The sequence below is a fragment of the Battus philenor genome, unplaced genomic scaffold (assembly GCF_028537555.1).
Source record: "Battus philenor isolate CCGP_79_NKW_IND1 unplaced genomic scaffold, ilBatPhil1.0.hap1 SCAF_2, whole genome shotgun sequence".
Classification (NCBI taxonomy): domain Eukaryota; kingdom Metazoa; phylum Arthropoda; class Insecta; order Lepidoptera; family Papilionidae; genus Battus; species Battus philenor.
Genome location: NW_027181682.1, coordinates 11865283 through 11879474, shown reverse-complemented (window position 1 = coordinate 11879474; position 14192 = coordinate 11865283). Strand labels below are relative to the sequence as shown.

Below are 14192 nucleotides of genomic sequence, written 5' to 3'. Positions count from 1 at the left end.
AAAAACCACAAAATTCAGCTTCCCAAGAGAAGGAGGCTGCCAACATAATTACACAAGGATTAGACGCCCGTAAGAATGAAAAAAACTTCGATAGCTACAGAATCAGCGCAAAGCGACAGCAACAGAACTAGACTGCTCCTCCCTACAACATCCAGAGGGACAAACAAATGGTGTACCTGAGTCACACAGATGCGATACAATATCGAAATAATGGACGAGAACGGGCAGAACTAGTAGTGACAAAAATTGATAATTTAGCTCGTGGATGTCCGTCCTATTTGCGAATCTGGTGACCGAAGAAGCTGTAACAGCTCCACAAGGCTAGGTGTCGCCATTTAACATAAACTGGAGAGGAAATACCATAATAATATTAAGTGTTAGGTATTTAATTATAGCAATTATGTTTTGGTCAAATAGAAAAAAGGTGATCACTTCTGGTTATTACTTTTTAAAAATATTAAATATGTATAAATCAAAACATTATTCTTTTTGGGAACAATGTAATTAAAACCAAAAAGTTATAAGTGAAAATTATTTATTGACACGAAAGTATATTGTTAACGGCGACTGTGGACTGGCTCTACATCCATAGGCTGGACTGGATGGACAGAAACTGATTCAACCTCCAGAGGAATTACACGTTGTTTCAGGACTGCAGTGGTCCCAAGTGGATACCGGTAGGACCCCTGTTTCTTGCCCTGTAAAAGTTAAGGATAACAATTTTATTCCACTTACCAGAACAGTTAAAATAGAAATATGACATTACAGAACACTCTTAGGGTGTTAATAGTAATAATGGCATATTACATTCATAAAAATGTGTATTGTGATCATTTTGTTATTTTAGGGAATTAATTAATTAATATTATAAAGCATGATATAAATATAAATTGTTGGTTTAAAGAGAGGAATTTACTTATTTTTTATGAGTATGCATCATTCTAGCCTTCTTATCAAGTGACTTGATGCTAAGTGATTGCCAAGCTTATTTCTAAATAAAAACTGATCTTTTTTATTTATATAGTAAATGAATAGATTAGTTTTTATAACAATTTTAATTAAATGGATAATAAACACACACAAAATGTATTACATTACCTTGATGTTTGCTTCTTCATATGTCCTCAAATATTGAGCTGGACCTGTGTTTCGAATAACACACAAGTCTACATTGGAACCTGAACCCAAATCATTAAAGATGCCAGCAGCAATTGCATCTCTCACAAGCTTTTTGCCCTCTTCCTCTGATAAATTGGGTTTCCATCCAGATTCAAAAACTGCCATTGCAGCCAGGGAACCAGAACCTAATAATTATAAATGAGGCATAAAAAACTGTTTAATGAAAAAAAATTACACTTTAATTAATGTAATTATTCATATATAGGGTGATTGGATATAGGAGTTAAAATTTTAAATGTATAGAGTATAGCTTATTTACTGACAATTAATGGTAAACCCTGTTTAAAAATCAATGGTTTAAAAAATAACAATATCATGCTAAAATATTAAAAAAAGCATTTTCAATATTTTTATTACTACATATTAAAATAATTGTAGTTCAATCTGTCCCTGCATACTTTTTATTGCCAGAAGTTATTGACATATCAAATTCCAACATGAAAAAAATTTTATGTGGCATAATATGACAAAGGAGTTATATCTTCACCCCCTTTACTTCATGCTCAAAAAATGGCTTTTTCAAGAGTTAACAAAGACAAAAATTTACAACAGAATCACAATATATTCTAGAAGAATCTTGATTTACTGACAATGGTAAAAAATTATATAAATTGACATTCTCAAAGGTATGGAAGATAGTATTAAAAACCTTATTTATATATATATATATATAAACATATATTTAAAAGCGAATTACAAATCAATAAAACAATTCTAACTTCTATTTAGTTATTTAATTGTATATTTTTTTTATGCCAAGCATTGCCAAGCATAAGAAAAAAGTGGAACATTCACTGTCCAATTTGAAAAAACTTAGAATTTTATATGTTTAACCTCCATGTCACAAGCTGTAGTGTGTATTATAAAACCAGTTAGATCATATTGTCATTTGTTATAAGCAAAATATGTAATGCCTCAGTACTAATGTTAGTCTATAGTATACCAAACTCATCAGCTATAGCACCCTCAGAAACAAGACACAGTAAAGTGTACATTATGAATGTACAAAACAGCATCAAGCAAAGAGACAGACTTACTGGTGATATTTGGCAATTAGATATTTTTAATAATTAAAGAACAATCAAAATTGTTTAAGGTTAGAATAGACTAAATTTAATATACAACCTTTCTAGCATAACAAGTAAAGTTAAGTAACTCACCCATAGTAGCATATGGCAGCTTATCAACAGAACCATGAGGATATATACAGTAAATATGTGGTCCAGTGCGATCAACACCTCCAAGCACAAGAGCAGCCCCAATGTATCCTTGATAACGAAACAGCATTCGTTTCAAAAGAGTTGAAGCTGTTTCTACAGGTACAGTTCGGCCAGTATGAAGACGCTGCAGTTCCAACTGCGAGGCTACTGTTTGTGTAGTCATTTCTGTGTCAGCAGCTGTACCCGCTCCACAACAATACATATTAGCAGCCAAATAATGAATTTTCTGGCAATTTTTATCAGATACTACAGTGTTTTCAGTTGCTCTTGTGTCAGCTCCGAGAATAACCCCATCGGCGTAAATAATACCTACTATAGTCGTACCGGTTTTTGTTGCCTTTGGAGCAGGAAATCCTTTTTGGGCGAGAAATGCATTTCTGAAACAAATGTACTGATGAATATCAACTTGCGTTATTAATAAAAAGATCAAACAATATATTTATTACCGTTGAAAGTTCTCAAAAGAAAAGCCAGGAGCCGGAACTTCTGGTATCAACACTGAAGCCATTGCTTTTCGTCGAAATCAAAATACAAATATTTTCTAGTTTAAATGATTCGCTAATTTAATACTTCTGAATACAATAGGTTTGAGCCACAGACAGCAACAGCATGAGCCAGCAATTGTAACTTATAACGTCAACATGACAACTACTTGTGTTTTTTGTATTTCATCACAGAAAATAAAACTAAATGAACACACTTAATAAAATTAAAAGAAATTTATTTATGTTTTATATACTAAGTATAACAGCGAACATTATGTCGAAATAATACTTTACCGGGTAATCTTTTATCGATATAAATTAATGAAGGTAGCTAAAGTAAATAAATTAGAATAGGAAAAAAAAGGTTTCTTTTACTGAATTAAATCTGACATAAATATATAATGTTACATAAATAATGTTAAATATAATGTTACATTATAAATTAAGGCTCTTGTTCATCGACTTTATCTAACTTTATTCAACACGGAAGAAAGCTACATTTCGGAGAAGAGACTAAATTATTAAAGTTGATTGCGTAAAATGAAAAGTTGCTCCAAAATCGAGGTGTTTTATTACGTATAATGGCTATTAACTGGAATTTTGAAGATAAAAAGAGAAGATAAATGATGGAAAAGATGTAAAATTAGTGCGCAAAAAGAAAGAAGCTATTATATTTGCAGCTAATTTAGCCGAAAATGAGTAGACTCGATGATTGTATTTACGCACATTAACAATGGATCAAATGCTAACTGCGTTTAAAAAGAGATCAAGTATGTTAAGTTAGTATACATACTTATAAGAAAAGCGCAAATCAAAACAACCAACGGGAAGGTCTTGTGTTTGTCTATTGCCGTTTTGGAATGGAACATTTTTAGGCAGTATACCGAGTACAGGACAGGTGGAATAGTCGCCCTATTATCTCCTAATTAATAACTAATTTACAAAGCCTGTAGAGAGAAAAAATATTTATTTCTTTGGTTTAAACCAAAATACAATCAGTTCTTGATGTATCAAAATCCTATTTACTTGATCTCTCAATGTAGGTATATTTGCAAATCATCTAACTATAGATGATGACAGCTTTAAAAATTTAGAATTTTTAAAAAATAATTACCTATATTTTTTGATGCCGCCCTTTACGATATGGAAATATATACGTAAGATAACTAAATACAAGTCTAAATATAACGTGATACTTATAAAACCACACATTTTTATTGAATGGTTTGAAAAGTAGTTATAACACAATCAACGTAATCAGAAATTATCGCTCCTAAACTTAAAAAAGGTAAAAAAGTAAAAATAAAGTATTTTATCATTTTGAAATTATGTACTTCGATAACATTTTGTAATTCTGATAATTGTGTCATTTTTAACATTTTAATGGGATGTACTAAGTCAAATGAAATAATAGTAAAACGTCATTGAAGCAATTACTAACGGACAGAGTATTTTCCATTTTAAAAATAATCGTAGAAGTTGTACTCCAGCGTGTTTTGACAGATTTAATAATTATGATTAAAAATATTTTTTCTTTACTTTTTGTTTGGAATTGCTGGACATGACTTGGATCGAAGAAATGTATTGTATTATTTAGTACACTGGTAAAACTTAATATGTAAAGGTTCTGATTATAAAGTAATTTGAAAAATGAATGCCACATTACCTATTTATGTTACGGGTAGTCGGTTATTTTCAGTTAGAATGGATTATTTATCTGGCAGCATTACCGAAGTACGAGGCCCCATCTTATTGGACGATGTAATTGTTAGAGAAGTCGCTCTTATTGCGTGTCAATATATGCCAAACGTGTGATGTCGGCTGGATATGTCACCCTTTTCCTCTAAATATTTTCACAACCAATCGAAACTGGACGAATTGCCATTTTACATCTGTCAAATGTTATGTGTCAAAAATGAAAATGTGTATTGATGTTCGCTCGAGTTAGAACATATCTTTTAAACAGTTCCTAGAGAAAGACATTTAAAAATGTTAGTTAACAATGTGTATGTGTGTCTAATTTATTTTATGTCATCATTTTTGTTCACATTAGCCGGTCGTGACTTTTATAATATACTCGGTGTTTCTCGTTCTGCTAGCACCAATGAAATAAAGAAAGCTTACAGAAAACAAGCGAAAGCTTTACATCCAGATAAAAATCAGGATGATCCGAATGCATCGCAAAAGTTTCAAGATCTCGGTGCGGCATATGAGGCACTTTCAGACCCAGAAAAGCGAGAGTTATACGATAGGTGCGGCGAAGAATGTTTAAAAAAAGACGGAATGATGAATAACAACGACCCTTTTGCCAGCTTTTTCGGAGACTTCGGGTTTCATTTTGGGGGCGAGCCCCAACATCATGAGGCTCCACGGGGAGCAGATATTGTTTTAGAGCTAACTGTTTCATTGGAAGAACTTTACAATGGCAATTTTATTGAAGTAAGTTATAAAAGTCGCTGTATTTATTAATCTCCTTTTATGATATAATAGCACCAAATTGTTTTAATACGCCAAAGATTTATTTATTTAAATTCTGCTTTAGTTAAATTCCCCTATTCAACATTGAAATTCTATATATTTCTCTATATATAAATAATCTTATCAACATGTTATAAATATATTCCAATTTAACACATTAATTTTTAAAAATTTCGCAGATAACTCGCTATAAGCCTGTAATAAAACCAGCAGCTGGCACACGTAAATGTAATTGTAGACAGGAAATGGTGACCAGAAATTTAGGCCCTGGGCGATTCCAAATGATGCAGCAAACAGTTTGTGATGAGTGTCCTAATGTGAAACTGGTCAATGAAGAAAGACTTCTGGAAATTGAGGTATTTATTAAATAACAAGTGTGTTACAAATATATTGCGAATAAGGTAGATTAAAATGATTACTTGTAAAAAATTCAATGTCAAGTTAAAATTGTTACTTCACATTGTTCCCAACATTATATTTGAAAAAGATCTAAAATCTAGTATTTTGTAGTTATTTTTTTAAATAAGTACAATAACATCAGTTTCTGGTCTTTATGAGTAGGCTATAAGTTAATCAGAGGGTTACAGAAAGAGCAAAGTAGGCTGTTATATAAATAATGCCTAATCTGTTACAACTTTAAAGTATTAAGAGGCAGGTACATCACAAGGAGGACACTTATAATTTCTCCTAGGTAGACGAGTAAAAAGAAGATAGTTGTAAGTAGTCCTTGAAGTCTGGCAGCACTAGACCATGTAATTAAATTATCTTCAAGAGCATGTGAGCAAGTATTAGTAGGTAAGAAATAAGATATGATAATATAGTTAACCACATCTCTTTTTGTAGGTTGAAGTGGGAGCACCTGATAATCACAAAACTCGGTTAAGGGGAGAAGGTGAGCCGCATATTGATGGAGAGCCTGGTGACCTAATCATAGCATTCAAAACTGAGAGGCATCAACAGTTCTCCAGACGAGGGGATGATTTATATACTAATGTCACTATTTCACTACAGGTAAATTAAAGCTTCAGACATTTTTTCACAGTATAATTGAATATTTTTAACAGGAAATTTGAAATAGATATATAAATTATGTAACAACTTTTACAAACTTGAATTCCTTTACAGGATGCTTTGACTGGTTTCACTATAGAGCTAGTCCATCTTGATGGGCACAAAGTGACCGTCTCACGTGACAAAGTGACTTGGGCAGGAGCAAGAGTGCGTAAGAAGGGAGAGGGCATGCCAAACTTTGAAAACAATAATCTTCATGGTAATCTGTATGTGACATTTGATATTGAATTCCCTAAACAAGATTTCTCAGAAGAAGATAAGGAAGGTGAGTTCATATTATAATTTTGTGCAACTGTTAAAAATAAACTTTTAAATTTAAAAATTTAAAACTAATAATTTTTTTACATTTGTTTCAGCCATGAGAAAAATACTTAAGCAGTCACCAAATAACAAACTATACAATGGACTTTAGTGATAAAAATTTATTTAAGTAGTGAATTGAATGTGTTGGTATGAACAAAGATTAATCTTTGTGAAGTCAGTTACTCATATGCTTGTGTGAGTTGTCAGTTTTCAATTAAAAATAAATCATTCTAATGTAAGAAGTTTTTTGTTTTTGTTACCATAACATTGTCCAGCCTTATAAACTTGCAATACAACAGACATAAAATTACTAAGTATAACATTTATTGTTGCAGTTAAACAAAAAAATAAACGAATTAAACATATATAAGAGTTATCACTTTATTTATTAATTTTGTCGTAACTAATAAATATAATTACTTCCAAGTTATGTGAGTTTTCCATTTCTTATTTTGTTTACGATTGACATCAAGTGACATGTCAATTGATTTCTTTGTAATTTTTTAATCTAAACAATAAACTTCACAATCTTGTTGCCATTTTTTAAACATTATCAATTAATTTATTGAACATTTTGACTATTAAAAAGTTGTAGAAGTTTAAAAATTAAACAAAGACATTACTTTTTAGTCTTTTTATTCAAAAAAAGTTGTACTAATTGTAACATTTTCGTATATTATCAATTCAATAATAACTTTACCAAGTTATGTACAATAGACATTTAAAACTAAAATGGCACTAAATTTATGTTTAGTTTTTATTTTGCTTTTGACGGAAACAATATTTATTTTCAATAAAAGTAATAGTATATTTTTTTAATAAAAATAAGTTTTATTGTCCTGCCATTATAATTTATGTAACTCGGCAACACTTGGCTTAGTTTGTTTTTTGTTGCATGTTTATAGGAAGTGAGCCATAGGTTTTTAAAAATGGACACATTTTGCAGGTACCTGTGTATGACATTACAATATTCGTCATTATTTTTTTTATTTCATCGTATTTAAGAAAAACTTACACTGCAAAGAAACTATTATAGTGTCAAGGATTATTAAGTGATAACAGCACAAAAGTAAACTACTGTATTGAGAATATTTCGAAAGTAAACAAAAAAAGCGTCCGTGTTTGCTGTGGGCTCTTCCCAGATTAGAGGGCGTTCAGAACCCTCGTAGCTTTCAGCTGAAGGATGCCTTATACGAAGGTTTAATCAGATTTCAGTTTCTATCAAATTGGGCTCTTATGGCATTCTTGTCATGTACACAAGGGGTCACGTTAAATTATCCCGTAGATAATAATAGGAATTAAGTTCTCTTAAGGATGTAGCTGGTATGTTATGTATACGAACTATGCATAATGGGATTATAGTTTGATTATGCAACGAGGCAGGATTCGTTAGCGGCAGGCTGAAGGTGTGGTGCAGGCGCGGCTTGCAATACGCTGTTGACGACGGCCCGCGCCAGGTAGCCCAACGCGACTGCCGGCGCCGCTGCGCTCAAAGCCGACCTGTACTCGCTTTCCGGCAGCCCGCTATCCTATTAGATTTAATTTAAAAAATCTACATTAATAAGGACAATAAAACCATTGTCTAATCATTGTATCAGCCCATTAACGCCCACTGCAAGATATCCCTCGCCTAAAGATTGCCGCGATGAGCGTTCTTGCGGTATCCGCATCCAGTGATTTAATAATAATATATTTGTTGCTTACAAAATAATATATATTAGGGGGACCGGAAAGCATTGTCGTTTCTGTCGACATATATATACAGAAAAACCGATTAATTTTTACCGCTCCGGCATTGAAAATTTGTATATTTGTATACTAGATGGCAAAAGGTTCTTGATAACGAAGGTGAATATTTTGTTGATTAGAAATAAAAACTTGTAAAAATTAAGTCGTGTGAAATTAAGTTAAGAAAGCGACGTTACTTTCTGGTCCCCCTAATAGTTATTTAACTTATCAAAGTAGACACACAGAGTATAATAGACACTGTTTTTTAATAAGAGAGATTCATGTAAATATTCTTTAGTTGCGCCGAACGGAATGGTGTCCGCATAAGCGTATATGTTTGCAAGAGGCCCAATTCAGCAATTCGGCACTGCGGACGAGACGAAGCGCGATGGTCTTCCATTAACATCGGATTTCTAGCGACCTTCACTGAGTTATCGCTCCATTTAGTGGAGGGTCCTCTACCCACGCCGCGTCTACCGACTCGTGGTCGTCAATTGTCCAATAGTAATAGAATACTAGAGGTGGTTGAATAAATCAAGGCCAAACAAATAGTTTTATATAACTTTTATGATCAATTTAATGGAAATGGTCTATGATACACTATCTTCCAGAATCGTCCTCCGAAGTCCCTTTTTTGACCCTACAGCCCCATGAAATAGGTTACAGTTCGTGTCGAGAATGCAGTGAATCATTGTTCCAAGTTATGTCAGCAACTGGTCACTGTAAACTTGAGTATTTAGTTAGGAACAGTTTAATTGGATATGGGCGTGATTAAGCGAGCGAACAATCATTATGATCATTACAATTTCAGGTGTAGGACACCCACTGCTTGATATTGGACTTTTTCACAGATTTTCAATAAGACCGGTTGAAAAGCCAAGAAGCCCGAATCGAAAGACCACGTATCCTAGCCGGTAAATCGTTACTCGTAACATACTTTGGTCATAGACCTTCGTTTTTAGGTACTGAGGAATGAATATATTGTATAGACGTCACTGTTGAAACGTACCTTGGCGTAAGTATAGTGCGCGTCATCCAAGAGTTTGTCCAAATCCAAAGGCTGCTGTAGATAGAGTTCAGGGTTGCGGCGGAGTATGGTGGCGAGGACACAGAGCAGTTCTACGCAGAGCTGACGTCGCGACGCCGACTCTATGCGCACGAGCGCCTCCTCGACGAGGAGAGCGAACGATAGCTCTGACCGTGACATGTTCACTAACGTTGGCTGAGCAGGAATCGCGTGTCCCTGTTAAAAATAACTAAAATATCTAAATAATCGATATGAGATTACCGGCAAGTTCATTTGGCATTTTAAAAGAGCAACTGTTGAGTTTCTAACAGGCTCTTCTTAGGAGATCAGCTCTCCGACCCGGTGGTAGCTTACTAATTATAATGTTAAAATAACCGACGATTCAAAAGTACGTGTAAATGCCTACTTAAATAAAGATAATTTGAATTAGATTTACGATACATGGATGGTAAAATATATACATGAAATTTTTAATTTCTAGACCGAATCACACCATTATAAACATGTATTAATTAAACTGATTACTCGAATTTTTTTGGTGAAAAATAAAAACTGATTTATTGCGAGCATTGACTTGCTATGTATAGGGAAAAATCTTCATAATAGTTTCAGAAAAAATAGAGAAGAATGTTTTCATTTTACCTGTACTATTATTCCTTTCGGCGTCCGTAAGAGAATATCCCAAATTTGTATGTAGAAATGTTTCGGCACACGGCACAAGCATCCTTCTAACTGGCGGCGTTGCAGAGGTGTTAATCTAAAAATATATCTTAGATTAATTTAAATTTATTTCTCTTTAAAGTCATCACTATTTTATAATAAAAATAAGTAAGTATGCATTTTTGAGCCACTTTAATATATTTCGCGATATTGCGTGATATTTAAATATAAGTACAGTAAATCCGGCGTTGCAAAAACTGCACAATAAATCATAGACGTGAAAATACAAATTACCGCCAAGAAACGCACGGTGCGTTTTACGTGTTCGGTATCCGTTAAAATCCGGAAAATTTAATTTTAAACGAGATCTGTGACGATCGGAGTAGTCACAAATCGATAAAAACTAAATCCGATTGCGAAGAGGAATCCATTTCAAAGCGTATCAGAGCTTGCGGCAGCGTTCATCATATGTAACTCAATCGACGATTCAATATTACAGTGTTACCAAAACCGCTGTACCACGCAATAGGTATGCGATGGCATGGTAGGAAATGACTGCTTGATATCCGAGAATGACGCTGCAATTATAATAATGTTTTATAAACACATTATAGCTATTCTTAATTTAATATGCAAATGATTGTAGAGATGTTGCTTTATTATTATTTTGAGAGCCGTTAATTTTTTTTCCATTTTACGCAATTATTTATGTTTCGATGCCCGTATATAGCGGCATCCTCTAATATTCCAATATTTAATTTTGTACTTTGTTAAATGAAATTAATGTAAACTTACATTATGTATTGTTGTTGGCATGCCTATTGGAAATAAATATATTTATAATACAAACGATTTCAATTACTCTATATATATGTAATAACAAGCTGTCGGAGCACTGTGCAAAAAAGACAACGCTCTACACATCCGAACCCAGCCAATCTTTGTTGAATTTAGTTAAATCAAATGAAAGAAACTTTCTAAAATGTAGTTCCAAACGACACCAAAGCTTTTTGCAAAATAAACTTACTCATATGAACATATGATTAAATCATAGTACAATTGTTATTCACCCGCGTTCGTCGGCCCAATCGGACACGGTGAGCACACGCTGCAGCAGACTGCGCAGCCGGTACGGCGACAGGCTCTCAAGCGTGGCGTCCGCGCGTTTCTCACCCGGGAACAGCTCCAAGTACGTACGGATCGCCTCCAATACCCATCCCACTCGTATCTTCAATATCCCACGGAACATATCCGGATTTGTACCGATCAGTCGACCACAGTACAGCACAATTTCCTGTTATATAGAGGTATTTGTATTTAAAGAGTCCCTTTTATTTTTATTCAGAGATATACATCGTTGTCTAGTATTTTTCGTTTCGAAAGGTGCTTCTACACTTCAGTAACATTTTGTGGAGCAACCTTACCGAGATTATCTAATCATCATCATTTCGGCCGAAGGCAGCGCTGGATAAAAGGGCGTGCAAGCTGGACGATTGCCCCGGGCCGACGCATTTTCAAGGCTCCGATAAAAATAAAATATTTTTTAATGTATGTTGCATTATTTGAAAGTGAATAACTATTGTTTTATTTTTCAATAATTAAGTTTTTTACACATTTTTTGTGTTACTTTGATTTTTTGCTTTTTTTCACAACTTATTTTAAATTGCTATAAATTTGTATGTATTTTTCTAGGAAAGGGTGCCAAATTGTATTTTGTTCGAAGCGCTCAAAGCCCTAGCAACAGCGCCAAACGTCCACTGCTAATATATAAAATATAAGAAATCTTTAGGTAAACCCATGTATTAACCATAGATTTGTTACGTTTTGTAACGACCATAACCAGTTAAATAGCCCTTTTTGTAAGGGAACATTTTACGCCGCGCTACTTAGCGTGATTTACACTCCAAAACCGACGCCAGCGACCATTTGATCTACGCGCCATGTGACCCACCTACTGCCACTTCAACTTGCCAATCTGCTAAGTTAGCTCGGTTACTTTCGTATTTTCCGGAAATTCTAAACATAAGCATGGCTCGTCACTATTATTGATTTTTAGTTAATGAATGTAATGGCTAGCTTTTGTAAAACAGTGAATATTCTACTTATGTGTAAATTAAGCCCTTTTACCCAGTTGTATGCAGTGGACATAATATTACATATCAACTTCGCCACATAAATGAAGTGTGCGACATTTTTATTAACATCTATATTACACGGACTATAGCAAACTCCAAGTGGTGTCGGCGCGCAAATCTCATACCGACGTGGCGGTCTAGAGGAACTCTGGAGAAACCAACTTTCAGGCCGAAAAGTGTGCCAACCAAACCGCTCAGACATATTTTAACAATGTCCGACCGGGTGGCTAGGATTGTCGGCGACTCAAATTGTCCCTTGAACTGCAGATTGATCAATCGTCAAGTCACTTGATAGTTTTCGAGATAGGATAGGAGGATAAAACTGACTGAGGCTGAAGACTTGGAAATGACATACATTTCTCGTGGGTAAAGGCGCATGTGGGTTCGAAGGGGAATGAGCGGGTTGACGAGCTGGCGAACCAGCAGCAGCCCTGAAAGTAAAGACCAAGTCGATCTATGATAGGGCGTCTCCACCCAGCTCTTATTTTGTGGTATAAAAAATGCGTACCCTATCAACACCAGAAATTTAGAAACCTCATATTCATTCGAGTATATAAAATATATAGAGCGAGTAATCTACCCCTTATATATATGTATATAAATATATATAGGTGAATCGTAATTGAAGAAAATTCGACAAGCCTTACCTGCTGTAACACGGCGCCGATCACATCATAAGGCTGAATAGTTGAATACATCACAGACTGAATCTCTCCGGGAGTCATTGGTTTGTCGAACACGGTCTCTTTACGCCCTATGACGCCGACAGTAAGCTGAAATGTTGGAGCTATTATAGAGATTAATTAAAAAAACAACGTATTTCTCAACAATATTTCTCTTTATTTTTAATTTTCAAAACTATAGTATAGTAAAGAAAGAATAAAGATAAAATAAATAATTTCTGAATAAATTCTACATTTAAGATTAAGGAAAAATGAGTGATTGTGCGTATTACTTGTATCATTATATTAAACATTGGAAACATATATAACGAGTCCCTGGATATATTAATCAAAGGGATTTCTGACGCGTAGATTTATTGCACTCGCTTAATCGCAAAATTATTTTTGTGTTTTTCTTAATAAGCCGATATTTCAAAGGTAAATAAGTGTTCAAATGTCCGGTAGATGTTCATTACTATAGTGCTACCGAAACCCCTGTACTGAGCTTTGGAAAAGTGCGACCATGTGAGGCCGTAAGAAAAACAGCATGAGCATCGCCGCTAAGAGCGTTTGCAGAGGATTTATGGAAAGGAACAGCCGATACTTCTCCTCGCTTTACCTGTTTCGTTGCGCACATACCTAAGGCGAAGTACAGTGACTTCGGTAGCAACAAACCAGACTACGGACCTGCTATTGAAACTATAATGTATGCTGGTTACCTGTTTGCCGTTGACGAGGACGGTAGTAATAAAAGGGCTAATGGAGTCAACAGTATGGTTCAGCAGCGAAGAGCAGTAACGGACAGCACGCCAATGCCGCAACACGCCCGCGCTGTGGTACAAGCTCTTTAAACTTTCAAGAGCTGTTCTACCATTTACCTGCCATAAATAAGGGCATTGGACATTAGATCTCTTATTCGGGGTACGGGAGAAATCCGTTTACGCATGCCTCAGGTATCATAGGGTCCGCTTGCGACTAGTTTTATTATAACTCCACCAATAGTCAGTTAATGTCTCATAATACACTTCTGCAACTTAACCAAAATTCCAGATATTTGACTGCGAAAGGCCTTTTGATGGTGACTGACAGATGACTTATTGGGGCAGTTAGTGTAAACTTGAATTTCTTAACTAAAATAACAGATCTTGGACTACAAAAGGCCTGGAACTTTTGAAAGCATGACACCTCACGGATAATTAGTTTAGAATAAACTTGAATTTGGAATTCTTAACCTAAATGCTAGA

General features: G+C 34.4%; 3 protein-coding genes across 5 annotated transcripts in view; 1 reads left to right on the top strand and 2 right to left on the bottom strand.

Annotated features, from left to right (window-relative positions):
* Nucleotides 1-518: 518 nt before the first annotated feature.
* Prosbeta2 (Proteasome beta2 subunit) lies at nucleotides 519-3084 on the bottom strand. The gene is made up of 4 exons (XM_068765172.1): nucleotides 2846-3084; nucleotides 2340-2776; nucleotides 1099-1304; nucleotides 519-698 (listed from the first exon to the last, which is right to left on the bottom strand). The coding sequence occupies exons 1-4, from the start codon at nucleotides 2905-2907 to the stop codon at nucleotides 558-560; spliced, it is 846 nt and encodes a 281-aa protein (XP_068621273.1). The 5' UTR covers nucleotides 2908-3084; the 3' UTR covers nucleotides 519-557.
* A 1607-nt stretch (nucleotides 3085-4691) lies between these two features.
* shv (DnaJ homolog shv) lies at nucleotides 4692-6969 on the top strand. The gene is made up of 5 exons (XM_068765023.1): nucleotides 4692-5323; nucleotides 5542-5718; nucleotides 6206-6373; nucleotides 6488-6698; nucleotides 6790-6969. The coding sequence occupies exons 1-5, from the start codon at nucleotides 4874-4876 to the stop codon at nucleotides 6843-6845; spliced, it is 1062 nt and encodes a 353-aa protein (XP_068621124.1). The 5' UTR covers nucleotides 4692-4873; the 3' UTR covers nucleotides 6846-6969.
* A 574-nt stretch (nucleotides 6970-7543) lies between these two features.
* Nucleotides 7544-14192, bottom strand: part of LOC137922233 (probable phosphorylase b kinase regulatory subunit beta) — an 18168-nt gene continuing 11519 nt past the window's right edge. For all 3 annotated transcript variants that reach the window (XM_068765174.1, XM_068765176.1, XM_068765175.1), the window contains 6 exons: nucleotides 13668-13826; nucleotides 12934-13059; nucleotides 11222-11445; nucleotides 10134-10248; nucleotides 9474-9707; nucleotides 7544-8265 (listed from right to left, as the gene is read on the bottom strand). In XM_068765174.1, the coding sequence (XP_068621275.1) occupies nucleotides 8104-8265; nucleotides 9474-9707; nucleotides 10134-10248; nucleotides 11222-11445; nucleotides 12934-13059; nucleotides 13668-13826 (1020 nt within the window). In that variant the 3' untranslated portion in view covers nucleotides 7544-8103. The remainder of the gene's footprint in view (nucleotides 8266-9473; nucleotides 9708-10133; nucleotides 10249-11221; nucleotides 11446-12933; nucleotides 13060-13667; nucleotides 13827-14192) is intronic.